The following is a 25,456-nucleotide window of genomic DNA, read 5'->3' on the forward strand; positions in this document are numbered from 1 at the left end:
GGGGGGGGGTGTACCAATGTTCCTGCATTTTCCAAAATTGTGCAAGAACCCTCCATCCCTGAGAAACCCATAAGCATTGGCAACAGGTTTCATATCATCAGCATCCAAACAAGTGCCTAGTACCGCCCAGTCCCTCTCCCGGCCAGATAACCGCGGATTCCCAAGAGCGGAGGAAGCTGAATCAGCAGCCGCCGGATCACTAATGGGTACGATTGCGCTCTCTGTCAAAGGATTCTTGAAACCTGAGAGCTTCAGCGAGATCCTTGCGCTTCACAGCCTGTTGGTAGTCCTGTGATTCGCGAAGAGCAGGAGGCAGGGGTAGGAGACGCTGATGGCGCCCGAAATGGAAATGCTTATCGCTGAAGATGAAAGAGAATCGGGTAACGGAAAGGTTGGAATTGGAGAGTTGAAGAGGAAATTTGGAGTTTGGGTAAGGTGAGGATTGCAATGAGACGGAATGCATCGGCATGGTGTTGTTGGGTCGACCAAAATAGAAGCTGCGCTCAATTAGATAACAGAATAATGCTAAAAAGGAAAGAGGTGGTATTGGAAACAGAGTAAAAGAGGGACAGATTTATGTTGAGAGATTGATGAAAATAAAGACAAGATTAAATCAGGTAATAATTAAATTATTACAGACTTGAAATATTTATATAGACAAAAAAAAAAAAAAGCCACAAAATTTAGAACCATAGTCCCATAAAGTCATGTTAATTTTCTTAAAAGAAAAGAGTATAATCGTGTTTATGGAAGATAAATGGAAAAAAAAGAACAAGCTTTTCAAACCCTGGGATTTTACTAGGACCAAAGAAAGACGAGACCGCCGTAATCGCTTTCGCTGATCTCCGCTCCTCACCACGTGTACGCTTTGTTAGAATTGGTCAATCCATTAGAATAGCTTGAAGTTAGTCATGCCATAAAGATAGGCTTACTTCGTTAGTTTCCTATGAAATCGGATCTATTAGTTAATCTTTTGCCAATATAAATAGAATATGTCCTCAATAGTGTGAGGCACAGTTTTGCATAAACTTGATATGGTATCAGAGCCGAAATAAGATCCACGAGATCCATAGCCTCTGCTGTTAGACATGTCAATCCCAAACAACACAATGTCTTCTCCGTCGATCAGTCAGGTGATTAGTGTTAAGCTTACACAAGAAAATTATCTACTGTGGTCTACCCAAATCCTTCCCTACTTGCGTAGCCAAAACCTTGTTGGTTTTGTGGATGGATCCATGCCTGCACCAAGCCAGACGATCGCCGTTGAACCAAGTGAAGAAACAGGGAATCGCAAAATTATCATCAACCCTGAGTTCACAGTCTGGTACCCCCAGGACCAGCTGGTACTCAGCCTCATCAACTCATCAGTCACTGAGGAGGTTCTCAGCACGATGGTTGGAATCACCACTGCACGAGAAGCCTGGATTACGCTGGAGCGACAATTTGCTTCCACATCTCGAGCAAGAGCAATGCAGATCCGTATGGAACTCTCTACTATCCAGAAAAAGGACATGACAATTGCTGACTACTTTCGTAAAGTAAAACATCTTGGTGATACACTTGCTGCCATTGGCAAGCGAATAGAGGATGAAGAACTCATCGCCTACATGCTGCAAGGACTTGGTCCAGATTATGATCCTCTAGTCACAAGCATTACAACCAGAACAGATGTATACACTGTCAGCGACGTGTATGCTCACATGCTGAGCTATGAGATGCGGCACTTGCGTAAGGGTACATTTGAGCAACTTTCATCTGCTAACAATGTCAATAGGATATCCATTCGTGGAGGTGCCAATGGAGGTCGAGGTAGTCGCGGTCGTAGTCGTCAGTTAAATAGTGGTCATGGACAATCAAGGCGTACTGTGAACAATCCTGGACGTCAACCATCAAAGACACAAAGCAGCTCAGGCATTGTCTGTCAGATTTGTGGTAAGCCCAATCACGATGCTTTGCAATGCTGGCACAGATTTGATCAGGCATATCAAGCCGAAAATAATCTCAAACAAGCAGCTTTGGCAACAAGTGGATACACTAGTGACACAAACTGGTATGTTGACACTGGAGCCACAGATCATATCACCAATGACCTAGAGAGGCTTACCACCAGAGAACGCTACACTGGCACCGACCAAATTCAGGTTGCAAATGGCGCAGGTTTGTCTATCTCTCATATTGGGAATTCATTAATTTCTGGTTCATCTCTTGTTCTGAAACATATCCTATATGTTCCTAAAATCAATAAGCACCTAATTTCAGTACAAAGACTAGCATCTGATAATAATGCTGTTGTAGAATTTCACCCAAACTATTTTTTGGTTAAGGACCGAGTCACGAAGAAACTCCTGCTCCACGGTAGATGTAAGAATGGCCTATACGTTCTACCGCATAATTTCAGTCAAGCCTTGCTGACAGCCAAACTTTCGAAAGAACAATGGCACAGAAGGCTAGGGCACCCTGCATCTCCAATTACCATTAGAATTCTACAAGATAATAATTTAGCTATAGATACTAATATTCCCTCTTCCTCAATTTGTAATGCTTGTCAATTAGGGAAAGCACATCAATTGCCATTTGGTTCTTCTCAGCATGTATCTACAGCACCCCTTCAATTAATTCACACTGATGTATGGGGTCCATCCATTGCGTCAGTAAATAATTCCAAATATTATGTTTCCTTTGTTGATGATTTTAGTCGTTATGTTTGGATTTACTTTCTGAGATGCAAATCTGATGTTGAGTCTGTGTTCCTTCAATTTCAAAAACATGTTGAAACTATGCTAAATACCAAAATTCGCTCCGTCCAATCAGATTGGGGGGGTGAATACCATCGGTTACACAATTATTTCAAATCCACAGGCATTGAACATCATATCTCCTGTCCTCACACACACCAGCAGAATGGGTTAGTCGAAAGAAAACACAGACACATTGTAGAAACTGGCCTTGCTTTACTCGCTCAAGCCAACATGCCTCTATCCTACTGGGATGAAGCTTTCAACACAGCTTGCTTTCTTATAAATAGAATGCCCAGCCGAACCATACAACAAGACACACCACTTCATAAATTGTTTGGTAAAAGTCCAGACTACTCCATGCTTAGGGTGTTTGGCTGTGCTTGCTGGCCTAATTTAAGGCCTTACAACAACAAGAAACTGAGTTTCAGAACTACTAGATGTATATTCTTGGGTTATAGTTCTTCTCATAAGGGATATAAATGCTTAAATAGAAGTACAGGACGTATTTACATCTCTAGAGACGTGGTTTTCGATGAAAATATTTTTCCTTTTGAAGAATCTAAGCCACCAAACAAAACCACAAATCCACATCATCCTGTTCTACTTCCAGCCTTAGCCAAACTTGCTAGTTTTTACACTGAAAATGCTCTTACAGATATTGAACCAGTTGTTAGTAATTCCCATATGAATGATGGTCAAACTGATAATATTGCTAGTGACAACTTGTCTGGTGTCAGCTTATCTTCTGCAGATAATACAAGAAGTTCAGAGGAAATTGCAGAATATGAAGCTGAGAGCAGTTCGATCAATGCTCAAAACCAAACTCATGAACATGTGTCTGATCAACCAACTGAAGCAGCTAGTCAACATCCAATGCGAACAAGGTTGAGAAATAACATTGTACAAGCTAAACAATTCACTGATGGAACTATCAGATATTCAGAAACCTCAAGAAAATTCGCAAGCGCTGTAACTATCACAACTCCGATCATAGAGACTGCTACTGAACCTCGAAACCTGCAGGAAGCCATGCAACATCCAAGATGGAGAGGAGCAATGAATGATGAGCTCTCAGCGCTAAAACGAAATGCCACTTGGGATCTAGTTCCACCCAAACCTGGAATAAATCTCATTGATAGTAAATGGGTGTATAAAGTGAAAAGAAAAGCAGATGGGTCAGTTGAAAGATTAAAAGCAAGATTAGTTGCCAAAGGATTCAAGCAAAGATTTGGTGTTGATTACACTGATACTTTTAGCCCTGTGATCAAACCGTCAACAATCAGGGTCATTCTTTCGCTAGCAGTAACCAAGGGCTGGAATATGAGACAAGTTGATATCCAAAATGCATTTTTGCATGGAATTCTGAAAGAGGAAGTGTACATGCGACAACCACCAGGATTTCAAGACTCAGCCAAACCAAAGAATTACATATGCAAGCTCAAGAAAGCCCTTTATGGCCTGAAACAAGCCCCAAAAGCTTGGCATTCAAGGTTGACTGGAAAACTTATTGAGTTAGGCTTCAAGGCTTCAGTAGCTGATTCATCTCTTTTTATTCTCAAAAACAGAGAGATAACTATCTATATGCTCATCTATGTTGATGATATAATTATTGTGAGCTCCTCTGATCAAGCAACCGAAAGGTTGATTCAGAAATTGAAAATAGATTTTGCAGTAAAAGATTTGGGTGGTCTTGAGTATTTTCTGGGTATTGAAGTCAAGAAAACACGAGATGGTATCATACTGTCACAGAGACGATATGCCTTAGATTTGTTGAAAAGAGTAAACATGGAAAAATGCAAACCTATGTCTACACCAATGGGTTCTGCTGAAAAATTATTCAGAGAACAAGGAATACCCTTATCAGCTGAAGAACAATTCAAATACAGAAGTACAGTGGGAGCACTACAATATTTGACAATGACTAGGCCTGATTTGGCATTTGCTGTCAATAAAGTGTGTCAATATCTTCATACACCTACTGATGCTCATTGGGGTGCTGTGAAGAGAATTCTTCGTTATGTTAAAGGCACACTAGCATTAGGAGTGAAAATTCAGAAATCAACCATGATGTTGTCGGGGTTTTCTGATGCTGATTGGGCTGGTTGTCCCGATGATCGACGTTCAACTAGCGGCTTTGCTGTATTTCTTGGAGCAAATCTAATCTCATGGAGTTCCAGAAAACAGGCTACAGTGTCAAGATCAAGCACCGAAGCAGAATACAAGGCCATTGCGAATCTTACTGCAGAAATGATTTGGATCAAGTCATTACTGAAGGAACTGGGCGTGTATCAATCAAAGGCTCCTCGCCTCTGGTGTGACAACCTCGGAGCTACATATTTAACTTCAAATCCAGTATTTCATGCTAGAACGAAACATATTGAAGTTGATTTTCATTTTGTTCGAGAACAAGTAGCACGTAAAGCAATGGAAGTTCGGTTCATTTCATCAAGTGATCAAGTAGCTGATATCCTGACAAAACCACTGTCTAAAACTCCTTTTACTACACATTGTAACAATCTCAACATGTACAAGACTTGTTGGGATTGAAGGGGACTGTTAGAATTGGTCAATCCATTAGAATAGCTTGAAGTTAGTCATGCCATAAAGATAGGCTTACTTCGTTAGTTTCCTATGAAATCGGATCTATTAGTTAATCTTTTGCCAATATAAATAGAATAGGTCCTCAATAGTGTGAGGCACAGTTTTGCATAAACTTGATACGCTTTTCCCTCTATAAATTCCTCCTCCCCTTCCCATTTCTTTCGTCTTTGCTCCCCTCACTGTCTAAACGCAGCTTTTCTAATTTCTCATCTTTTCTTCTCGTAAGTTTTACCAATCCCATCCCTCTTTTCCCTCTCCCTTACTTTTCCTCTTTTGGGTTCTGTTTTAATCCGTTGTTTTCTGTGTCCTTTTGCTCAGCCGATTGCTATGGCAACCAAAAGGAGCGTCGGTACTCTGAAGGAGGCTGATTTGAAGGGAAAGAGAGTGTTTGTAAGGGTTGATCTCAACGTTCCTTTGGATGACAACTTCAACATCACCGATGACACCAGAATCCGTGCCGCTGTTCCTACCATTCAGTATTTGCTTGGCCATGGCGCCAGAGTTATCCTTTCCACCCACTTGGTGCGATTCTTATCCCCTTTTACATCATCTCCTTTCCATCTTTATCGTTCTCACCAGATCTATCCATCGCCCATGTCTTTCCCGAGTTTTAGTTTCTGAGTTCCTTCAATCGTTGCATTTGATAACATGTCTGAGAATTACAAGTTTCGATTTGGTCTTCAGGAATTTTCATCACCCCTTTCCCATTTTCTCACATCTTGCTTGATGAATTTGGATGAACTTGAACATGAATGTTGCGATTTCGGATAAATGTACAATTTTCTATTCCCATTCCTTGTATGCGCGATTCAATTTTGTGGATCTAATGTTCTTAGTATCAAATATTGGAAGTCTCATCGACCTGTCGTGTAAGGGGCAATGTTAGTTCCCTCTAGTAGAAGGTTTCCATAATCTGCGTCTTCTTTTCCTTGCATTAAATTTAGAGTGGCGGTATGTATTATTCTATCGTGAGTGATCCACTACAGTGATGTTCTTTACCGACAAGCCCTACTTCTTCTGTAATATTCTGCATGAATTTTCGAGTTCTTTTCTAATTCGCCGAATTTTTCATTTTGTATAAATCCCTTTGCTTATTTGTTATCGATTATTGTGGTCTTTTAGGGACGACCAAAGGGTGTTACACCCAAATACAGTTTGAAGCCTCTTATTCCCAGGCTTTCCGAGCTACTTGGACTTCAGGTATGGCATCTATATTTTCGTGTTTGTATTTAATGATACCGTTGCTGACTACTGAAATTTCGAATGCCCTTGCATAATAGGTGATAATGGCTAATGATTGTATTGGCGAGGAAGTTGAGAAGTTGGTCGCTGAATTGTCTGAGGGAGGTGTATTGCTGCTTGAAAACGTGAGGTTTTACAAGGAGGAAGAGAAGAATGACCCTGAGTTTGCCAAGAAGTTGGCTTCACTCGCGGATCTTTATGTTAATGATGCCTTCGGAACTGCTCACAGGGCTCACGCTTCCACGGAGGGTGTGGCTAAGTATTTGAAACCTTCTGTTGCTGGGTTCCTTATGCAGAAGGTTTGTTGCTGCACGCACGCTCTGTAACCTTTCTTGTTGAGAGTAAAAATAGACACTATCAGTCAATCACATGATAAGATTAATAATGTACATTTGGTTGGTGGTTTCTAGACGCTGCCTGATACATCTGATGGTTCTCTTGATTCAGGAACTTGACTACCTGGTTGGGGCTGTGTCTAATCCCAAGAGGCCATTTGCCGCCATTGTTGGTGGTTCAAAGGTGTCATCAAAGATTGGAGTGATTGAATCCTTGTTGGAGAAGGTTAATCTTCTTTTCCTGGGTGGAGGAATGATCTTCACCTTCTACAAGGCACAAGGTCACTCGGTGGGTTCATCCCTTGTGGAGGAAGACAAGCTTGACCTCGCTACCTCACTCATTGAGAAGGCAAAAGCTAAAGGAGTTTCTCTCTTGCTTCCAACTGATGTAGTGATAGCTGATAAATTTGCTGCTGATGCAAACAGCAAGGTTGGTAATTAATGTTTTGTGAATTGAATATGGGTAAATTCGAGCTCAACAACATTCATGAGCATAGTTGATAAATTGTTTGTCCCTACTTTTTCAGGTTGTGGCAGCATCAGCTATCCCGGATGGATGGATGGGGTTGGATATTGGACCTGATTCTATCAAGAGTTTCAGTGAAGCTTTGGATTCTACCCAAACCGTTATTTGGAATGGACCTATGGGAGTGTTTGAGTTTGACAAGTTTGCAGCTGGAACAGAGGTACGCAATAGGAGGAGTGACCAGTTTTAAAAAATTTTATGCTGCGAGTTGTATGTATATATTGCCTGTGTACTTAAGAGTGTTGGGTGGGTTGGTTTATGGTGTTATGCAGGCTATTGCGAGGAAGTTGGCAGAGCTGAGTGGGAAGGGAGTGACCACCATAATTGGAGGAGGTGACTCTGTTGCGGCTGTTGAGAAAGTTGGGCTTGCAGATAAGATGAGCCACATCTCCACTGGTGGTGGTGCCAGCTTAGAGCTTCTTGAAGGAAAACCGCTTCCGGGTGTTCTTGCCCTCGACGATGCTTGAGGGACCTCCATTTTCTTGGCGCGTTTTCCTTGTGTTGCATTGTGAAGGTCGTTCAACCTAATGAGGATTTCTTTTTTTCTTTGAGAAGAGGTTGTAGTTATATGATAGATTTCGAATAAACTGTCAAGTTCTCCTCTGAACATATATATATATGGTCCACGGTCTTAGACCATTATTTGTTTTTCATCCATTTAAAATGTTAAACGATGCTGATGTCTGAGATGCATTCAGGCTGTTTTACCAGTAATGAATCGCCTTTGTTCACGAATGTTGTTGCTTAAATTTCATCCTGAACTGTACAAAACAAAAGCTTCCAAAGCAAACTGGCGTCCAGTTTTGTGGTGTGAATGAATGAATATCTCGCTGCCACCCTTTCCTTGTTGGTGAGGGATCGGTGGCGGATGAAAACAGATGGTGTGGTAAATGCCTGCTTTACATGATGGAACAGCAGCTCCTTTGAGCGCCACTGTTGCCCATGTGGACTTCCCGCCACTGTTGCCTGCTTTACATGATGGAACAGCAGCTCCTCTGAGGTAAATAACCATTACCGTAATAGTCATGAAAGTACACAAAAATTGAAGCATGAGACAGGAAAATATGGTGGAAGCAAGGCTCAAAAAAACGGCCCACATGTTGCCCATCCTGAAGTTCCTGGCTACCCAACAAACCAGGACCGTTCAGTTTGTGGGACCCACACTGGGAGTTGGATATATACACAAAAAGTGGAGGGCATTTTGAAAGCTTCCATAAGAATCTCCGCACCGCTGAATTGGCCACTATCGTTTCTTCATTTTTTCTCTGTTTCAGAATCTTCTTCTTCTTGCTTTGCTTTTTATTTTCTTCTTTATTCTGCGTTTGTGTGTCACCAACCCCTTTTCTCGCCCATTTGCTCCCCATTGCCTCCTACAAGTCTTGCTTCAATGGCCGTACCGTCGCTCTTCAGATCTGCACCCGCTGCTTCTTTTCTTCAAGCGTCGCTTCCTCTCTCTTCTGCCGATCACCCTACGGTGCTCGTCTTCTCAATGCTTCTACCCATCCTTCATTTGTTTCACTAATATGCTGTGTTCCCAAATGGAATTTAGTCAACAAGCTTCTCTTTCTTAATAACTTTATAATCCACTGGAAATGACTTTAAACAATGAATAAATTTGAGGCCCAATCTGTTTACAACTTTCTTCGCTGCCTTCCACACTCCACAAGCCCACAGCTTATCTTGATTAGCTGATGGCGAAGTTGTTTTCTTACTCACCGTCGAATTTGTTTGTGTAGGCTTCGTGCGTTAATTTGAGTTCCTCCAAGTTTCAATCCAGCATTTTCGTTGCTCATGTTTCAAGCGGATCATCTTCCTTTCAGCTTCGTACACCCCACAATATTCAACCTATTAAAGCTACAGCTATTGAAATACCTCCCGCAGTTCGTAGTTGAGTTTTAAAATTTCATATTTCATTTCTCTTATCACGTTCATGTCTTTTTTTTTTTCTTTTTTTTCTTTTTTTTTTTTTTTCCTTTTTCTTTAAAAAAATTATCAATAATAAATAGAAAATAAATTCTCGATGCTAATCATTTCAATTTGTTGGTTTCTCTAGAATCGAGCAGCGGTGGAAAGACGAAGATCGGAATCAATGGTATGAGTTGGTCGATTATTTACATTTTTACTTATCTTCTTTCTTCTCTTTTCTAGCTGTGTATTTCTGTTTCTGCAGCATGTTTCAGCTGTGAGTGTTTGTTAGACAGTTACGGTTTCACTCCAAAATACTGAATTGGACTAATTTTGTTTGTCGATTTGTAGAAGTTAAGAAACTGAAGAATTGGTTTAATAAAAGACGATCTGCATGTGGAACTTCAGTTTTTGGTTCCTTTCCATTGTAAAGAGGCTTAAATTTAATAATTACAGCTGCTTACTCTGGGAGTTCAGTTTTTATAGTCCCTGATTTCACATGCTTATTGGCGTGTTGGAAGTCATTGATCATTTTCGTTTTTCATGCTACCCCACACTTTGTTTCTGTAGATGGAAACTGGTGTTTTGTTTGTATCCAAATTTCTGTTTATATTATATATATAGATTGGAGCACTTGAAGCCCCATGCCATGGTGCACTTTGAACTTGATATAATTTTTGAAAAGAAAAAAAAAAGAAGATTCTACATCAGCGTTTGAGAAACAAGAAGATAAATCGTGGTTGATTTTGTTGTCATTATTTCTCCAAAATCAAACATTCAACATGGCCTCTCATATCGTGTAGACCTTGACATTGGTATTTACTTTATAAAGTAATGTCCTCGCACATAAAAACGTGAATCCTGTTTTACTTATGCAGGTTTTGGACGCATTGGAAGATTGGTGTTACGAATTGCAACCTTGAGGGATGATATTGATGTAGTTGCAGTTAATGACCCTTTTGTTGATGCAAAGTACATGGTAGTGGCAATCCAGCCTCCTTTTTAAATAAGCCCTTTTTTGCCGTCAATTGTTGTTCTTTTAATTGTGCTTTTTAATCCTTTTACTTGAAAAATTACACTATGATTATAGCCGTGGGAGAGTAGTTGAGTGGTAATTCTTTCAGTTTCCAACTTTCCAGAATTGCTTAACGACCAAGCTTTTAGATGTGATGAAATGCTTTTAATATACTCTTCATTTTATGCAGGCATACATGTTCAAATTTGATTCTACACATGGTAATTTTAATGGTACAATTAACGTTGTGGATGATTCAACTTTGGAAATCAATGGGAAACAAATAAAAGTTTCAAGTAAAAGGTACTAAGAAAACCAGAGCAACATTTAAGACAGAAGTAACATCTAGAGAATTGTTGCTTGGCTTCTAATCACCTGGAATGAATCTATGGTTATTTCTATAGGGATCCGGCAGAAATTCCTTGGGGTCAATTAGGGGTCGAGTTTGTTGTTGAATCCTCTGGGGTTTTCACAACGACAAATAAGGCATCAGCGCACTTGAAGGTATATACACATGTTAATTCAACTTAGTTCTCAGTCATCTAAATTGAAGACTGAAGGCCCCCAGTTTCTTGACACCTCTTTATAGGGTGGAGCCAGGAAAGTTGTCATATCAGCTCCATCAGCTGATGCACCTATGTTCGTTGTTGGAGTTAATGAGAAGACATATAAGCCAAACATGGATATTGTTTCAAATGCAAGCTGTACCACGAATTGTCTTGCTCCTATTGCGAAGGTGTGTAAATCCCAGGTGCTTAGGCATTTAAAGAAATAAAATTAATATCCAAAGAAATTGAGCTCTATGGAAATACGACATGCAGGTGGTTCATGAGGTTTTTGGTATCGCAGAAGGTTTGATGACAACCGTGCATGCAACCACAGGTCTCTCTCCTCTACCAGCAACACCCCAAAAAAAAAAATGTAAAAAGGAAAAATGAAAGAAATAATCATGGACGATAATTTCCTTTTCTTTCTCCAGCTACTCAAAAGACTGTTGATGGTCCCTCAATGAAGGATTGGCGTGGGGGTCGAGGAGCTTCCCAAAATATCATTCCGAGCTCTACTGGTGCTGCGAAGGTTAGATGTCAATATAAGAGACTTGTGACGACTACGTTGTAAAGGAGTTAATCTTTTCAATATGATTTTTGAACTGCAGGCCGTGGGAAAGGTTCTTCCTGAGCTCAACGGAAAACTTACAGGAATGGCATTTCGTGTTCCAACTCCTAATGTATCCGTTGTGGACTTGACTTGTAGACTAGAGAGGAGTGCTTCTTATGAAGATGTAAAAGCTGCAATCAAGTAAATGAACTATCATTCTATTCTTACCCAGATTATTTTGAGTTGATCCACACGTAAGTTAATTGTTTTCATTAATATGCTGCTACCTGAGTACCAACTAAAGGTATGCCTCAGAAGGCCCACTCAAGGGTATCATTGGTTACACGGATGAGGACGTTGTCTCCAATGATTTTGTTGGTGATTCAAGGTATTATATTATATTTCTACTCACTCGCACCAGAAGTTAAGGTACTTAACATGAGACTGCACCGTGAAAGGCTTCCTATCCCAGTTCTCATTTAGCAGGCTATGGATCATGAATGGTTAATTGGATCTGAACTTACTTCCAGGTCCAGCATATTCGATGCAAAGGCCGGAATAGGTCTCAGCCACTCCTTCATGAAGCTTATCTCCTGGTATGACAACGAGTGGGGATACAGGTACTCTCTCTCTCTCTTGCAGTTACTAGAAATGATTGCTTGAAATATGCCTACGCTCTCGTTTTGCTTTGATATATGACTGTTATAATACTCGCCCGAACAGCAATCGAGTGCTGGACCTCATTGAGCACATGGCATTGGTGGCTGCCAACGCGTGAAGACATTTAAACTTCTGCGATGTTAAAGTTTTTTTATTTTTATTTTTTTTTTGTTCTATTCTCCAGAATATTGCATTAGAGTTTGAAAATAATGACGAAAAAAATAGTTTAGATGGTTGCAATAAAACGCAATATGTTATCAGAAAGTGGAATATATTTTGAAGACTGGGACGTGGAACATGGTGTGTATGTTTTTTTTTTTTTTTTTTTTTTTTTTTTTTTTTTTTTTTTTTTTTTTTTTTNTTTTTTTTTGTGTGTTTATCATCTTAAATTTTTCTAGCATATGAAGAGAGGTATAACCTACGACAAAAAATGGAAAAGTAAGAGAGGTATAACCTAAGAAATATCACCTCAATCAATATTAAATCTGTATTTAAGAAATAACGCCTCAATCAATATTAAATCTGTATTTAAGAAATAACGCCTCAATCAATACTAAATCTGTATTTAAGAAATAACGCCTCAATCAATATTAAATCTGTATTTAAGTAATAACGTGTCAATCAATATTAAATCTGTATTTAAGAAATAACGCGTCAATCAATATTAAATCAAATCTGTATTTAAGTAATAACTCTTCAATCAATATTAAATCTGTATTTAAGTAATAACTCATCAATCATTAAATCTGTATTTAAGAAATAACGTCTCAATCAATATTAAATCTATATTTAAGAAATAAATTTAAGTAATAATGCCTCAATCAATATTAAATCAAATCTGTATTTAAGTAATAACTCCTCGATCAATATTAAATCTGCATTTAAGAAATAACGTTTCAATCAATATTAAATCTGTATTTAAAAAATAACCCTTAGAAGATTAATCTTAACAGACATATTCCTCTCTGTAGAATTGTGTTAAATCTGTGTTAAATATGCATTAAATTTGTGTTTAAGAAATATTCCTCTGTATTAAATATGCATTAAATCAGCATTTAAGAAATATCCCATCAATGAAAAAAACGTTACAAAGATGAGACATTTCACTCGTATAAAATGAGGAACTGATATCCAAACATTCAATTGTAGCAAGCAACAAGAGAAGGAAAAGTATGGCGGGAGGAAACTTAAAAAAGCTCACAGTTGTGTTCATCTTTCTAGCCCTTACTTCTGGTACGTTATCCCTCTTACTTCTCTCTGTTGATTTAGATCGACAAATAGTGTTAAAAAGAATGTTTTTGTTACCGTTGCAGGATGGATGGTAGTACAAACCGAGGGGCTGACTTGCTATAAAGACAGCGAGGCGTTTATAGGACAGTGCACTTTGGCAGCAGAATGTGCTAGAGTCTGCATTTCGTCTGAGGGGTGGGATGACGGATTTTGTTCGGGTGATAAATGCACTTGTACCCGGCAATGCTGTTGTTAAGTCCATGGTTTAATGAGTTTATTCACCAAAGTTACTCTCTGAATGTAATAAGGAACTGTTAGTTCACTGAAATTCAAAGGCTCCTGCTTCCTTTCTTCCATTTTATAATTTTTATCTCACTGCTTTCTTCTTCCATTCAACTATTCATTGTGACATTGATTAGGCAAAGGAAGTATAAAACTGTTCCAACAAATTGATTTTGAAGTAAATGCGGCCCGTTCTCCAATCCCAACAATTTGGGATCATTATGGGCGAGAAATCTCGGTATCCTATGATCTCAATTGGAATGACTATCGAAAGAAAGGCAAGGTATGAGCTAAGTTACAACATCATATAAGCACCGAATGCACATCTCTCATCAAAACATTAAGTGCGGCAAAACATCAAAACACAAATACTTTTTTTCGAGAGCACACAACTGGTCTGATACAAGTCTATCACACATATCTATCGTCTTCTTCTTTTGTGCAGTGCTCCCAAAAAAAAAAAAAAGTTAATAGAACCCGGTCATCTTTGATCTAAATTTTTGTCAAATTGTTGGTGCCCCGTCTAAATTGTTGGGAAAAATATCAATGTATACCCTTACACCGGCAGGTTAAACAATTAAAATCCATTCGATTCCTTTTTTTTTTTTTTTTTTTTAAAAATAAAGAATAAAAAGACAGAACAAGTCTATGAACCAAAATCTATAAGAAGCGGAAGAAGCGGAAGGCAGGGAAATAATTTATTGTGCATTGAAAGGAAGAGAGGTACGCGAGAGCATATAAAATGGGATATGGGCGACAGAGTTGAAGTGCAGAAAATTAAGAAGAAAGAGATGGCAGGAGAAGTATGGATAAAACTCAGTCACAGTTTTGTTGTTCATCACCTTAGTGCCTCTGGTAATCCAATCCTCTAGGTAGTTTGTTAGTACAGGATAGGAAAAATAGATTTAACAGAAATTGTGTGCTTGTTACAGAAGGATGGTGATGGAGACGGAAGGACATATTTGCAATATCTAACCAAATTTTTCATAGAATCTAACAAAATCTATCCCAACTAATTAAGACATACCCATACATGTTCGAACTCCAATACTTCGGTAAGAGACTGAGAAGTGGCCAGTGGCCCTGTTTGGAACGTTGGACGAGTGTGCAATAGTATCAAAGCTGAGATCCCATTATTAGGTAAGAAGGTCGAGGAGAACCAAACCAGAAATAAAAGTTATACCATGTAAAGAAAACGTAAAGTTAACTTACCATGCAGCAAGGTATACCGTGCATGCGTAGATACAAAACACGAGAGGGAAGAGAGAGAGCGTTGAAATTGTTATTACTCTAAAAATCCACTTTCCCACTCAGTAATATATAGATGATATACCAAATCCAACAACAAATAAAATGTCTTCACTCAGATGTCAGTCGCTCGCCTTCTTCCCCCTCATATCTTATTTCCCCAATGAATTGAACCAGAGGGTATTCAAATCACACCAACATAAATACGAAATAAATCCCAAACCAACTGCAGTAGCATATCATCTTACTTGACTCGAATCATTCGGTTGACCACCATGGATTATGCCATTCTCGTTCAGGTATTCAACAAATTCATCGATGAGGTATGGCCATGCACCTTCGGCATCGTAATTTGATAGTGTAGGATCCACAGTCTGCATATCAAGATACGTAACAAAGAAATTAGCACGATAAATGCATGGTATCAACAAGAAGCATGCAAGACATCAGCACCAACAAAATGGCACTGGTGCTTCCCACCATTTCCCCCAACACTCCCTGCAAACTTTCTTGGGTGGAAGCGCAACAAATGGAGTGGCAAATTTTATTAGTATGTAAATCAAAAGGACTGTTTTAAAACTTCTAGGAATAAAATATAATTTTTGGAAGTGCATAAACTAAATTATTATTCTTTAACTAAATAATTTTGAGACATTTAAACCGTTAGTTTAAAAATCCATTCTTACCCTTGCAAACTCCAGAAGCTGAGACCACGTGTCCCTAGAAATAGCTTTATTATGCCGAGCCTGAATCAGAAAGATTACAATATGAACCAATCCAATAAACTAATAAGAATGAATCATTAGAAGTCAGAACAAGCAACTCTGACTTGGAATTTCTAACAGACAATTCAAGTTCTGAAGGCTTTTTCTTGGTTGAGTGGAAAAGGCTTAGACCTTCCATCTCTGCGGCATTATATGCAACTTTCCAACATTCCTCAGCAGAAAGTAAACAAGAATACTATTGGCTTAATTTTGTGCAGGAAAAGTCCCGGTTGCACATTCTATTAAAATGTTCAAGAAAATCACTAGCAAACAAGAAAATAACGGTGTTATCTTTTCTTGCATCCATAAAAAAAAGGTGATCCTCCAAGTTTCTGGAGTCAAATTCCAGAGTCTTACAAAAAGAAATCTTCACCACAGAGGTTATCGGAACAACAGGGAGCATTGCCCCTAGACATTAAAGTTCGCCTTTTTCAAATAGACAGATTAGTAACATTACCTGCAAGAACTGACACCAGTGGTCAACCAGAGGCCACTGCTTTTCAGCAAATAGTAACTGCCACATTCCAATTGCAGTGTCCAATGCTAAGGATTTCTGCCCCTAAAACACATATATCCACTTTAGAAGTCCATGCATTAGGCAGCCATCGTGCTGGTATCTAACGCACATGCCACTGAAGAAAGAAAAACAATTTTGAATATATCCTTCAGGGAATGCTCAAGAAGCACGAGTACCTTTTCTTTTGCCCAACCAAATGCGAAGTTGTAAATATCACGAAACTTATCTGGACAGACATGAAATTAGCATAATACAGCAAGAGAAAATCACATAGAAATTCGTTTCCAATCATAAGGGATTATACAAATTGCAACATGATATAAGCTACAAAAGAATACAAACGTTCGTCTTTCAACTCAGAGCGCATATATGGTATCCTTTCTCTGAACCTCTCCAGAGAATCTATCCTGCGATCATAAATTGAACAATGATACTATGACAAGCATACTCTTGATCCCACGCACGCTATTCTTGTCCTAAGGAATGTAACTGCAAAAAAATTAATTACCCTAGTGCTTGTAATCCACCTATAAATTCCTGTTTGGAAAATTCACACATTGTGTTCGCCTTCATATGCCAAGAAACAACCAACTGCAGATAATTGCAAAAGACATTAATTTTTGTATTTTTTTTTTTAATAAAAAAAGCTAATAGTCAGAAAACTTGCACAAAATCAGTAATTAAACTGAAATTCTTTAAATTCAGAGGTGAAAAATAATCAACCGCATCCACATATTTCAATTAGATAATCCTATAATTGTCCAACCAAATATACAGTGTTACATGATTAATGGGAAATTTAAACAATCAGCTTCTTTTAACAAGGATGAAGGAAGCACTTAAAGGGACCTTGAAGTTATTTATGTCAATGTCTCTGTCCACTGCAAACTTATCGGTTATGATAAATGGAAAACCGGGAGGTAAAATTGAGGCTAAAAGAAGGTTAAGATTAAACATGCGTGTTTAATTGTAAACTTCTGAGGAGAACGGTCTACAATTAGCCCCCACTAGAAGAAATGCATGCATGTCTAGAATCTAAATTTCTTTAAAATGAGAGACAGCATTAAGTTTTAGTTAAATTTACACACGAATGCCTTGCTTAGCAACAATTCTTTTGAAAAGCATACCATAACTATATCTTGAGGATCCACCTGCAAAAAAAGGTGTGTCACGTCAGTTCAATAGGTAGAAATAACTAGAACTGAATAATCAAGTAGTAATATTTATAGCCCTCAATTCATCAAGCACATAAAACATAGTTGGACACATAAATCACCTACCTGAAGGTCATTGCAGAGCAGTGAGATACCATCAGCCAATATCATGTCAACATATGGATCTGCCAACCATGTTAATTAATAAACTGTTACTTTCATGTTCATAGAAAATCATAATCTCTGTCAGCATGGTTTCACTACCCTTTACAAGTTTACAGAAAGAAAAGAAATCTAGTAATGATAAACGAATATAAATCTTGCCTTTATATCTGCTATAAAGCTCTTCCAAATGTCTAGAGTCGGTGAATGCTTTAATTAGGGGTTGACTGTAAAACACATCAATAGCTCCTTCAAGATGCCACTCACTAGCCTTCAGGGCCTGGTGAGCAACCTTTTCACTGCATGATTAATAAAATATCAAAATCAATGAAAATATGAGACGAACCCAATTTCATTACTCATGCTTCTGTACCTCATATGAAAGAAAACTACATCACAGATCAGCTTTCAAACGCAAAAGAAGACTATTTGGATTAACAAAACATAGCCCTTTTGTAGGAGATATACAAGGAGACGATTTACAAAACAAAAGGAAAAATGACAACATATAGGTTTAGGTTTGAAGAATCTATGTCATGTATACTTGATAATATCTTAATGGGTTAAAATATTATATATTTTTTTCTTATGACCGGGTATCAGAAACCCAACTCCTTACATTATGTTCAAGACCCACCTCCACTAATACTAGGGGAGGCTTCACCGACCCTAGGGCTACTTAGAAAGACAGGTGTCTTAACTTATTAAACAAACTTTCGTTCTGGTTTCCAAGACTTTGTATATCTTTATCTTTATTAACTAAGGCAGCTGATCCCTCCCGCTACTAATGCTAAGTGTTAACAGCAATTGAACTGAGGAGATATCAACTAACCCCTAATTGTTTGGTGGTAAAAAATATCAGAGAATTCAAATCCCATGAAATTAAAAAATCCAATGTCATTCGAAGTGAATTTTAATTCTTCTGCAGATGACGAATCTAATTTTTACAATAATTCACGTCTACTTCTACAGTTTCTATCTTGCCTAATAAGTGCATGTCAGTCGATAGTCGCCTGATTTCTTAGTTTTTCTCTTTCCACACATAAGGTTAGTCTTCCTCAGAAGAAGGGAAGCAACCGCATCCAAACGAGATTTCAATGCCACAAAGTAATTAAGGAAATTTAAGAGGAGTTCATTAACGTACCTTGTACCAGTTATGGCCATAAACTGTTGGAGTTTGTCTCGGTGTCCTCTGCTTAATTTATGCTGTCGAGAACAAATACAAGAAAAATTATATTATAGAAAGATGTTTTCATGTCCTGGGTGCATTGTTGTACGCATAAAAGTCCACGCAGACGTATGAGCATGTCAATAAAAAAGAAAAAAAAGAGAGAGTTAAGCATGCAGCAGTCGCTTAAATTTAGCATAAAATATCATTACTCCATGCATCAAACCGCAATCTCAACCAGTGAAATCAGCAACCAGAAGATAAAACCTCAATCTAAAACTCATGCATCCGAAGACTTCAGAATTCCGTGATGAAGTGACTTTTACACAAAGATAAAGAGCAGAGTGTTTCGGTTATCAAATATGATAGGGAAAAAAATGTAGTCAACATTAATCCTGGCCTCTGGAATAGAAATTGGAAGCAGCTTAAACAACAATAATCTTGCACAGAGAAAAAAAAAAGTGAGAAGGAATGCAATAATTGAATTAACAAGAACCGAAGAGCGGAAACACTAACCATTTTGGAGGTCGTGGATACAAGCCTAGCGCAGAGAAATGGTAATCTGAGGGTAGACTGGCCGAGAATGGATTCTCCGACTCCGGAGAACGTCGAGAGAGAATTCTAGGGTTGTTTTCTGGAAGCTCTATTTCTCTCTCTGAAAGAAGGCAGTGCAGGGAGTTCAATTCTGTTTTTGTATTATTTTTTATTAAATTATAGAAAATATAGTAATTTTTGTTTTAATAATTTCTTAAATTCTAAAAGGTTTCGAAAATGTTCAAAAATAATTTTACTATTACATTTGGGACAGAAAAGTTAAGATTTCATTTTAATAATATTTTAATATTAACTTCGAATTTTCAAAAGCTTCCAAATGACTTTACCTCAAAAAATGTTTAAAAAAATAGCAATGTTTAAGAAAATTATGCTTAAATTTCATATCAATAATACCTTTCAAAATATTAAAAATAAAATAAAAAAATTAATACTTTTATCAAAAATATTATTTTTATGCATATTATTCTTGGATGAAAATAAATAATAACAAATTAGGTTGAATTGAAACATATATTTATATATATATAAGCGTCAATATTTCTCTAGTATTTTCTCTCTACTATCATTTATGTTCACTTAGATCGAATGTGTGAGTTGTTGTGCAATTCTAACGTCTAGTATCAAAGTTAAGAAATATTCACCATGATATGTGGAGATGAGAAACTTAAAGATGGGAATCGAAAAATTTGATAAATCCAATTTTAGTTTATAGAAAATGAAGATTAAAGATTATTTGTACCGGAAATATCTTTATAAACCCTTATTCAAGATGAAGAACGAGACCATGACCACGTAGCATTGGAAACTCAAGGACTATAGGATTGACTCGGTTGACGCTGTCCATAAACGTGACCTTCAACATTATCAAGGAGAATATGACATTGGATCCGTTGAAGATATTGTCAAACATGTAAAAAAAAGAAAAACCTAATCTATTTGATGTATAGATGATTCCATCTACAAATGTCTCAAAGTGTATTTATTACGAAGCATATAAATGAATTCAATAAGAATATAAATCGAGATGAAAATTAATTTTAAAAAATAAAATTTTAATGTCATGTTTATCGGAATGTTAGAAATATTGTTGTTGCTACCATGAATAACTCTCAGGACCTAATTAAGGGGCTCACTTGCAATTTCTATAGGTTATTTTTCGAAGATTGGAGGGTCATGGCAGCAATTTTGCTATACTTGCAGGATTAGGGTTTTAGATCTAGGTGTCTTTGCCGAACGCTATTTAAACGCCTTGCAGGATGCCCAAAACTCGTTCCGCATCGCTCTTCTCACTCCAAAATCTCCTCTATGGGTTATTTTGCAGGTATTATGCCTAATTTTGTTGCGGCTGATCCGCGGATCTTAGTCTTAATCGTGTATGCACTCGCAATATATCTTCGTCGGATGGTAAATAGCTCGGCCATGCTTGATTGTTTGAATAATTTGATATGTGCAGTCAATTTTTTTTTTTAATATATATTTTTTAATTTTGTATTCTTTTTTTATTTATTTATAGATTTCCTGATATATCCGATTCATTTGTATGATGTCATCGGGGTGTTGGATTTGTTAAGTCTAATAGTGGCTGTGATGATGAATTCATATACCATCAAACTATGAAAGCTCTGTCTTCTTTTTGGGGCGAGCTTGTTGATGTCACCATGAATTTTTCTGAGCCTTTCTTCTTGACAAGGATGGTTCAATTTTTTAGTTTTTAGGTTTTACTTGGTTTGTTTTGGTATTCAATATCTGAGCCTATCTTCTCGTGAGTCATCGAATGAACAATCGCAAAAGGCAATAAATTAGAGTCTCTGATACGCTCTCTCCCGTGTCGTCATCAGCGCTGTACGTTGCCAATAAGGATTTGGGGCCGAGATTCTGGCACCTGCCTTTTATGTTCGTAAGGCTGTGCATTTAGGTGCTCCTACATTTGCATATCCAATATTGTTCTTTTTGAAATTATTGCCATTTCGATATCCCTTTACTTGCTTTTTCGGATATACATCCTTTTAATTCTAAGATTTGAGAAATATGTTTGTTCATTTGATAATGTGGCGCAACAACTTGTTCAGTTTCATTCACGTATTTTTGTTGAATTGCCGTTAAGGTATGACCTGTAATTTGTAGTAAATGGTCGATCTGTTGGTGACGAATGATGAGATCCAGCCGGAGGAAATAGGAAGAAATCAGGTATTCTATGGAGGCACATGCTTGGCCTTTGATTTAATCTTGCTTTTTTTTCGGCCGCGGGCAGTGTCAAAAATTGTACCCAACCTGAAATATTTCTTCAATCTGTGAAACACATGAATTCCAAGACCCGCACTCTGATTAACATAGAAGCTGCTTAGAATGTGAAACAGGACCCAGGCCGAGTATTGACGAGGGCTACCAATTCTAAATCACAGGATGCTCCCTTGCCAACGTTTAATTTCATTCGGATGTACATATGCAAATTGGACAAAGTTATGTTATGTACATATGCAAATTGGACAAAGTTATGTTATGTACATATGCTCCCTTGCCGGATGTTAGCCTACAAGCCTTCATTCCATACACGTTTTTGTCGACCTTGGACCATTTACAAATAAAGTGAATTTGTACCCACCTTGGACTTGTGAATAACAAAATAAACCATTTGAATGTCAATGTGAGCATGTCCACGCTATACTAAACCCTGTACCCTAAGTTTTCGGTAAGAGAAAGTTGGGGATTTAAATTTTCTCCAAAGTTGTTTAAATTGATTTAAAGAATAAGACCAATTTTTTATGTGGTTGACGGGATGATGTCTTCTTCAACAATCGATTGAAATGAGGCATAAATTTATGAGGTCGAAACTAGTGCATACATCAAGTCCGATTGATCAGTGCGCCATCCATTGTGATGGCTTGAAGAATCGAATTCACCATCGAGAGTATAGAAAAAGAAATTAAAGCTAGCAAGCAAAAATCTGCTTGTTGATGAAGAATCGAGGGCGTGAAATGAAATCAAGAACGGAGTAAAACCAAGGGTTGTGAAGAGTGATTTAAGAATAATAATAGTTGTGCACAATATCGCCCAACAAAAGTTGCTTGCTAGGTTGTCGAAGAATCCGAGTTCAACACATGGACAGAACAAAAGAGATATTTATGGGAATATCAAAGCTTCATCTTCCTTTCTTTTTGTTTTTCTCCAGAAAAACTATAGACAGATCAACACAACGCAACAAAAACCAATGGAATCCACAATTTCTGATCGGCCTAACTTTCATCTAAAATAGATAGCAGTCAAATATTTTATATTTACTGTAGTGTAACGGTACAGTTTCAATTCAGCAAGTAGATAATGTCCTCTTAAAATTTTTTTTTTTTTTTCAGGCTTCTTCTTAAGACTTTAAAACGCGTCAGTCCTTCTCAAGACTTTAAAACGCGTCCTTTTTTTTTTTTGTTCAGGCTTCTTCTCACCGCTTTAAAAGAACTACGTAAGAAATTTGAAATGCACCTACAACCACCAAAAAAAACATAGGATCAATACTCAATTGCATAGAATCAATAATCAATTGTTTAATAAATAGTAATTAAATTTAATTAAAAGTGGTTAGATCGAGTGGAGAACAAAAAAAAGAAAAAGAAAAAGGTGGGATTTTATAATGGGAAAGTGAAAAGTAATGACATAATATCGACATTTTATGGATTTTAGTTGGGTTAAGCAATCAGAATCAGAACTCCAGGTGTGCAACATAAGCAATTTTGGTCTTGGTTTATGCTCCTGCATGTCGACATACTCTCTTACCCTTTTTCTCAACACTAAAATAAAAGTGATCTAACACTTCACCTATTGTAATTAAATTAATAATGCTTTTTGAGGATTCTAAGGCAGTAGCACATTTGATTTATTTCCGCCTTCCTTGTAGTAGTGTAGTGGTAATTCTATTATTTTCATTATTAGGGAATGACCAACTTTTGCTGTGAACCGCAGCAAGTTGGGTGGGGCGAATTGGCCTTGGCAAAATGCTAATAAGAAAAAATAAAACAGCACATTAGTCGGATGCCTCTGAAACTCAACTCTCAGTATTATTCTTGTTTTCTTTTCCATCCATCCCTCATACCCCACTACCCAAAAGCTCCCGTCTCCTCACCATCCACTATCTCCCTCAATTCCTTCCACTATTATTAATTCCTCTTCTCCAAATTTCTCACACCACTTTTATTACACACAGCTTTTCCCAACAATGTTAAACCTTTTCTCTGTTTTCCTTTTCCTCACCTTCATCCTCCCTGCTCATGTAGTCCACGCCGGGCGTGGGCGGGAGTCTTGTACCTGTCATTCCGCCGCCGACCACAACGCAGAGGAGGCAATCAAATACAAGGTTGGCTCGATTGCTTCGGTGCTCGTGGCCGGCGCTGCGGGTGTGAGCCTTCCTTTGGTGGGCAAGAAGATTCCGTCTCTGAGGCCTGAAAATGACATCTTTTTCATGATCAAGGCTTTTGCTGCGGGTGTCATTTTAGGCACTGGGTTCATCCACATACTGCCTGATGCCTTCCAGGACTTGACCTCCCCCTGCATCGGACAGAACCCTTGGGGCGATTTCCCATTTGCGGGGTTCATTGCCATGGCCTCCTCCATCGGCACCTTGATGGTGGACACATTCGCAACCAGCTTCTACCAGAGACGCCACTTCAGTAAAATCAAGCATGTAATTGCAGTTGCAGACCAGGAAAGAGGCGAGGAGCATGCCGGTCACGTGCATGTCCACACCCACGCCACACATGGTCACGCTCACGGCTCTGCAGCACCCACCGGAGAAACATCGAGTCTGACTGAGTTAATCCGGTACCGGATTGTATCTCAGGTACCCGTGATTAGATGTCTGCCATCAAAGGCAGTGATTGCCTTCATATTTTAACGTATCATCATCTGTTAAATTTTGGATGTATTTTTCAGGTGTTGGAATTGGGGATTGTGGTTCATTCAGTAATAATTGGGATTTCTCTTGGTACCTCCCACAGCCCTGCCACCATTAAGCCACTGCTGGTGGCTCTGTCTTTCCACCAGTTTTTTGAGGGAATGGGACTCGGTGGCTGCATTTCCCAGGTAAATTCAAACTAAGCTATATGATATGACTCAATTTTGAGAGATTTCTGGGAGCGACATTACTGAAAAGTTTGAATGAAAAAATCTCGCAAGAATTATTTTTTTGCTGTTAAGTATATCATAATCATGAGCTTAAATCACCATTTCCTTGTTTGTTTGTTTGTTTCTTATCTCGTGACGAGGGGGTGCAGGCACAGTTTAGGTGGCGATCAGCGGCAGCAATGGCGACATTTTTTTCACTGACAGCGCCTGTGGGCATTGCAGTGGGAATCGGAATTTCGGGAGTTTACAGAGACAGCAGCCGGACGACTCTGATCGTGGAAGGGAGCATGAACTCTGCATCGGCTGGGATATTGATATACATGGCGCTGGTGGATCTTCTTGCGGCGGATTTCATGAACCCAAGGATGCAGAATAATTTGGGGCTTCAATTAGGATCTAATATCTCTTTGCTTCTGGGGGCTGCTTGCATGTCTGTATTGGCCAAATGGGCTTGATCAATTTTTGCTAAGTTTTCTCATTTTTGTCTGATGTCACAATTTTAACGCAAAAACCAAGGCCATTGACCCATCAACAAAGGCCAGCCTAGAGAGACTGTTTCTTTCTTCCCAACTTATTCTCTTCTAATTTAAGATTTAAAATTTATGGTTGTTTTCCACCATTTATTTATAATTTATCCAAGATATATCAATTCAACTCAATCTTGTACTTTGTTTTTGGGTGTGAAAAATAGCATTTTCTATATAATAAAGTTAGCTATAAATTAAATTCATGATTTGATGATCAAATGAAAAATAAAAACAAAAGTTCTCAAAGCATCTATAATGAGAATTAATATTTTTTGTGTCTGAAGTTAAGTTAAAAGACTTGATTTTTATGAAATACCATACTTCTCAAAAAGGTTTAAGGAAATTTGTGTCAATAACAAATTACCCGAAGTAATAGAATATGATATACAAGTAAAATGTTTCTCCTTACGAAAGACAGGAGAACAAAGATTACATAAATTATTGCAGAAACATTTGAGAAGCGTTTTATATACAAATTTCCATTTCTTTAAACTTATCATATTACAAGGTTGCTGGGTTTAAGGTAGAGGGGTCTAGGGGTTCGGGGCTTTAGGGGTTTGGGGTTTAAGGGGATTTAGCGGTTTAGGATTTAAGTTTTAGGGTTTACGGGATTAAGAGTT

The 25,456-nt window shown here is 38.1% G+C and overlaps 4 protein-coding genes, 3 long non-coding RNA genes and 2 other non-coding genes across 19 annotated transcripts in view; 7 read left to right on the top strand and 2 right to left on the bottom strand.

Moving 5' to 3' along the window:
• Nucleotides 1-547, bottom strand: part of LOC111792134 — a 6,798-nt gene extending 6,251 nt beyond the window's left edge. For all 5 annotated transcript variants that reach the window (XR_002814739.1, XR_002814737.1, XR_002814735.1 and 2 more), the window contains exon 1: nucleotides 15-547. This is a non-coding gene — a long non-coding RNA (uncharacterized LOC111792134). The remainder of the gene's footprint in view (nucleotides 1-14) is intronic.
• Nucleotides 548-762: 215 nt separating this feature from the next.
• On the top strand, nucleotides 763-8,177 carry LOC111792135 (phosphoglycerate kinase, cytosolic). 2 transcript variants are annotated; one of them, XM_023673467.1, is made up of 8 exons: nucleotides 765-862; nucleotides 5,457-5,560; nucleotides 5,658-5,861; nucleotides 6,462-6,539; nucleotides 6,620-6,880; nucleotides 7,029-7,346; nucleotides 7,444-7,602; nucleotides 7,715-8,177. In XM_023673467.1, the coding sequence occupies exons 3-8, from the start codon at nucleotides 5,667-5,669 to the stop codon at nucleotides 7,907-7,909; spliced, it is 1,206 nt and encodes a 401-aa protein (XP_023529235.1). In that variant the 5' UTR covers nucleotides 765-862; nucleotides 5,457-5,560; nucleotides 5,658-5,666; the 3' UTR covers nucleotides 7,910-8,177. The 2 variants fall into 2 exon arrangements, with proteins under 2 accessions (XP_023529234.1, XP_023529235.1); XM_023673466.1 differs by lacking the exon at nucleotides 5,457-5,560 and having other exon boundaries at nucleotides 763-861.
• LOC111794175 lies at nucleotides 1,578-1,713 on the top strand. The gene has a single exon (XR_002815065.1). It is a non-coding gene; the product is annotated as a small nucleolar RNA Z247 (small nucleolar RNA).
• A 485-nt stretch (nucleotides 8,178-8,662) lies between the features above and the next one.
• Nucleotides 8,663-12,411, top strand: LOC111792637 (glyceraldehyde-3-phosphate dehydrogenase GAPCP2, chloroplastic-like). Of its 2 annotated transcripts, XM_023674175.1 has the most exons (13): nucleotides 8,663-8,916; nucleotides 9,179-9,329; nucleotides 9,496-9,534; nucleotides 10,226-10,326; nucleotides 10,553-10,665; nucleotides 10,767-10,866; nucleotides 10,952-11,098; nucleotides 11,184-11,244; nucleotides 11,342-11,439; nucleotides 11,519-11,661; nucleotides 11,765-11,848; nucleotides 11,991-12,080; nucleotides 12,184-12,411. In XM_023674175.1, exons 1-13 carry the CDS (start codon nucleotides 8,830-8,832, stop codon nucleotides 12,236-12,238), a joined length of 1,269 nt encoding a protein of 422 aa, XP_023529943.1. In that variant the 5' UTR covers nucleotides 8,663-8,829; the 3' UTR covers nucleotides 12,239-12,411. The 2 variants fall into 2 exon arrangements, with proteins under 2 accessions (XP_023529943.1, XP_023529944.1); XM_023674176.1 differs by lacking the exon at nucleotides 12,184-12,411 and having other exon boundaries at nucleotides 11,765-11,889.
• An 861-nt stretch (nucleotides 12,412-13,272) lies between these two features.
• LOC111792638 lies at nucleotides 13,273-13,706 on the top strand. The gene is made up of 2 exons (XR_002814841.1): nucleotides 13,273-13,353; nucleotides 13,434-13,706. It is a non-coding gene; the product is annotated as an uncharacterized LOC111792638 (long non-coding RNA).
• A 1,185-nt stretch (nucleotides 13,707-14,891) lies between these two features.
• LOC111792639 (DCN1-like protein 2) lies at nucleotides 14,892-19,339 on the bottom strand. 5 transcript variants are annotated; one of them, XM_023674181.1, is made up of 12 exons: nucleotides 19,162-19,330; nucleotides 18,913-19,085; nucleotides 18,622-18,683; nucleotides 17,640-17,776; nucleotides 17,442-17,500; nucleotides 17,289-17,312; nucleotides 16,670-16,752; nucleotides 16,504-16,568; nucleotides 16,338-16,387; nucleotides 16,102-16,203; nucleotides 15,567-15,626; nucleotides 14,892-15,254 (listed from the first exon to the last, which is right to left on the bottom strand). In XM_023674181.1, exons 3-12 carry the CDS (start codon nucleotides 18,639-18,641, stop codon nucleotides 15,120-15,122), a joined length of 735 nt encoding a protein of 244 aa, XP_023529949.1. In that variant the 5' UTR covers nucleotides 18,642-18,683; nucleotides 18,913-19,085; nucleotides 19,162-19,330; the 3' UTR covers nucleotides 14,892-15,119. The 5 variants fall into 5 exon arrangements, with proteins under 5 accessions (XP_023529949.1, XP_023529946.1, XP_023529945.1 ...); XM_023674178.1 differs by lacking the exon at nucleotides 18,913-19,085 and having other exon boundaries at nucleotides 19,162-19,339; XM_023674177.1 differs by lacking the exons at nucleotides 18,913-19,085; nucleotides 19,162-19,330 and adding an exon at nucleotides 18,858-18,881.
• A 1,002-nt stretch (nucleotides 19,340-20,341) lies between these two features.
• On the top strand, nucleotides 20,342-21,843 carry LOC111792641. Its single transcript, XR_002814842.1, has 2 exons — nucleotides 20,342-20,604; nucleotides 21,325-21,843. It is a non-coding gene; the product is annotated as an uncharacterized LOC111792641 (long non-coding RNA).
• On the top strand, nucleotides 20,780-20,876 carry LOC111794137. The gene has a single exon (XR_002815030.1). It is a non-coding gene; the product is annotated as a small nucleolar RNA snoR116 (small nucleolar RNA).
• Nucleotides 21,844-23,167: 1,324 nt separating the features above from the next.
• LOC111792642 (zinc transporter 1-like) lies at nucleotides 23,168-24,879 on the top strand. Its single transcript, XM_023674182.1, has 3 exons — nucleotides 23,168-24,025; nucleotides 24,118-24,267; nucleotides 24,459-24,879. Exons 1-3 carry the CDS (start codon nucleotides 23,405-23,407, stop codon nucleotides 24,762-24,764), a joined length of 1,077 nt encoding a protein of 358 aa, XP_023529950.1. The 5' UTR covers nucleotides 23,168-23,404; the 3' UTR covers nucleotides 24,765-24,879.
• The last annotated feature ends 577 nt before the right edge of the window (nucleotides 24,880-25,456 follow it).

This window comes from Cucurbita pepo, chromosome LG04 (genome assembly GCF_002806865.2).
Source record: "Cucurbita pepo subsp. pepo cultivar mu-cu-16 chromosome LG04, ASM280686v2, whole genome shotgun sequence".
Classification (NCBI taxonomy): Eukaryota; Viridiplantae; Streptophyta; class Magnoliopsida; order Cucurbitales; family Cucurbitaceae; genus Cucurbita; species Cucurbita pepo.

Excerpts from the sequence above, each read along its gene's own strand:
- LOC111792639 (XM_023674177.1), bottom strand. Across the intron at positions 17,313-17,441 it reads TGCTCTGCAATGACCTTCAG|GTGGATCCTCAAGATATAGT; the intron begins GTAGGTGATTTA and ends CTTTTTTTGCAG. Across the intron at positions 15,255-15,566 it reads AGCTTCTGGAGTTTGCAAGG|ACTGTGGATCCTACACTATC; the intron begins GTAAGAATGGAT and ends CTTGATATGCAG.
- LOC111792135 (XM_023673466.1), top strand. The coding sequence starts at position 5,667 with ATGGCAACCAAAAGGAGCGTCGGTACTCTGAAGGAGGCTGATTTGAAG. Across the intron at positions 6,540-6,619 it reads CCGAGCTACTTGGACTTCAG|GTGATAATGGCTAATGATTG; the intron begins GTATGGCATCTA and ends CTTGCATAATAG. Across the intron at positions 7,603-7,714 it reads AGTTTGCAGCTGGAACAGAG|GCTATTGCGAGGAAGTTGGC; the intron begins GTACGCAATAGG and ends GGTGTTATGCAG.
- LOC111792642 (XM_023674182.1), top strand. The coding sequence starts at position 23,405 with ATGTTAAACCTTTTCTCTGTTTTCCTTTTCCTCACCTTCATCCTCCCT. Across the intron at positions 24,026-24,117 it reads GGTACCGGATTGTATCTCAG|GTGTTGGAATTGGGGATTGT; the intron begins GTACCCGTGATT and ends TGTATTTTTCAG. Across the intron at positions 24,268-24,458 it reads TCGGTGGCTGCATTTCCCAG|GCACAGTTTAGGTGGCGATC; the intron begins GTAAATTCAAAC and ends GAGGGGGTGCAG.
- LOC111792637 (XM_023674175.1), top strand. The coding sequence starts at position 8,830 with ATGGCCGTACCGTCGCTCTTCAGATCTGCACCCGCTGCTTCTTTTCTT. Across the intron at positions 10,327-10,552 it reads TTGTTGATGCAAAGTACATG|GCATACATGTTCAAATTTGA; the intron begins GTAGTGGCAATC and ends CATTTTATGCAG. Across the intron at positions 10,867-10,951 it reads AGGCATCAGCGCACTTGAAG|GGTGGAGCCAGGAAAGTTGT; the intron begins GTATATACACAT and ends ACCTCTTTATAG.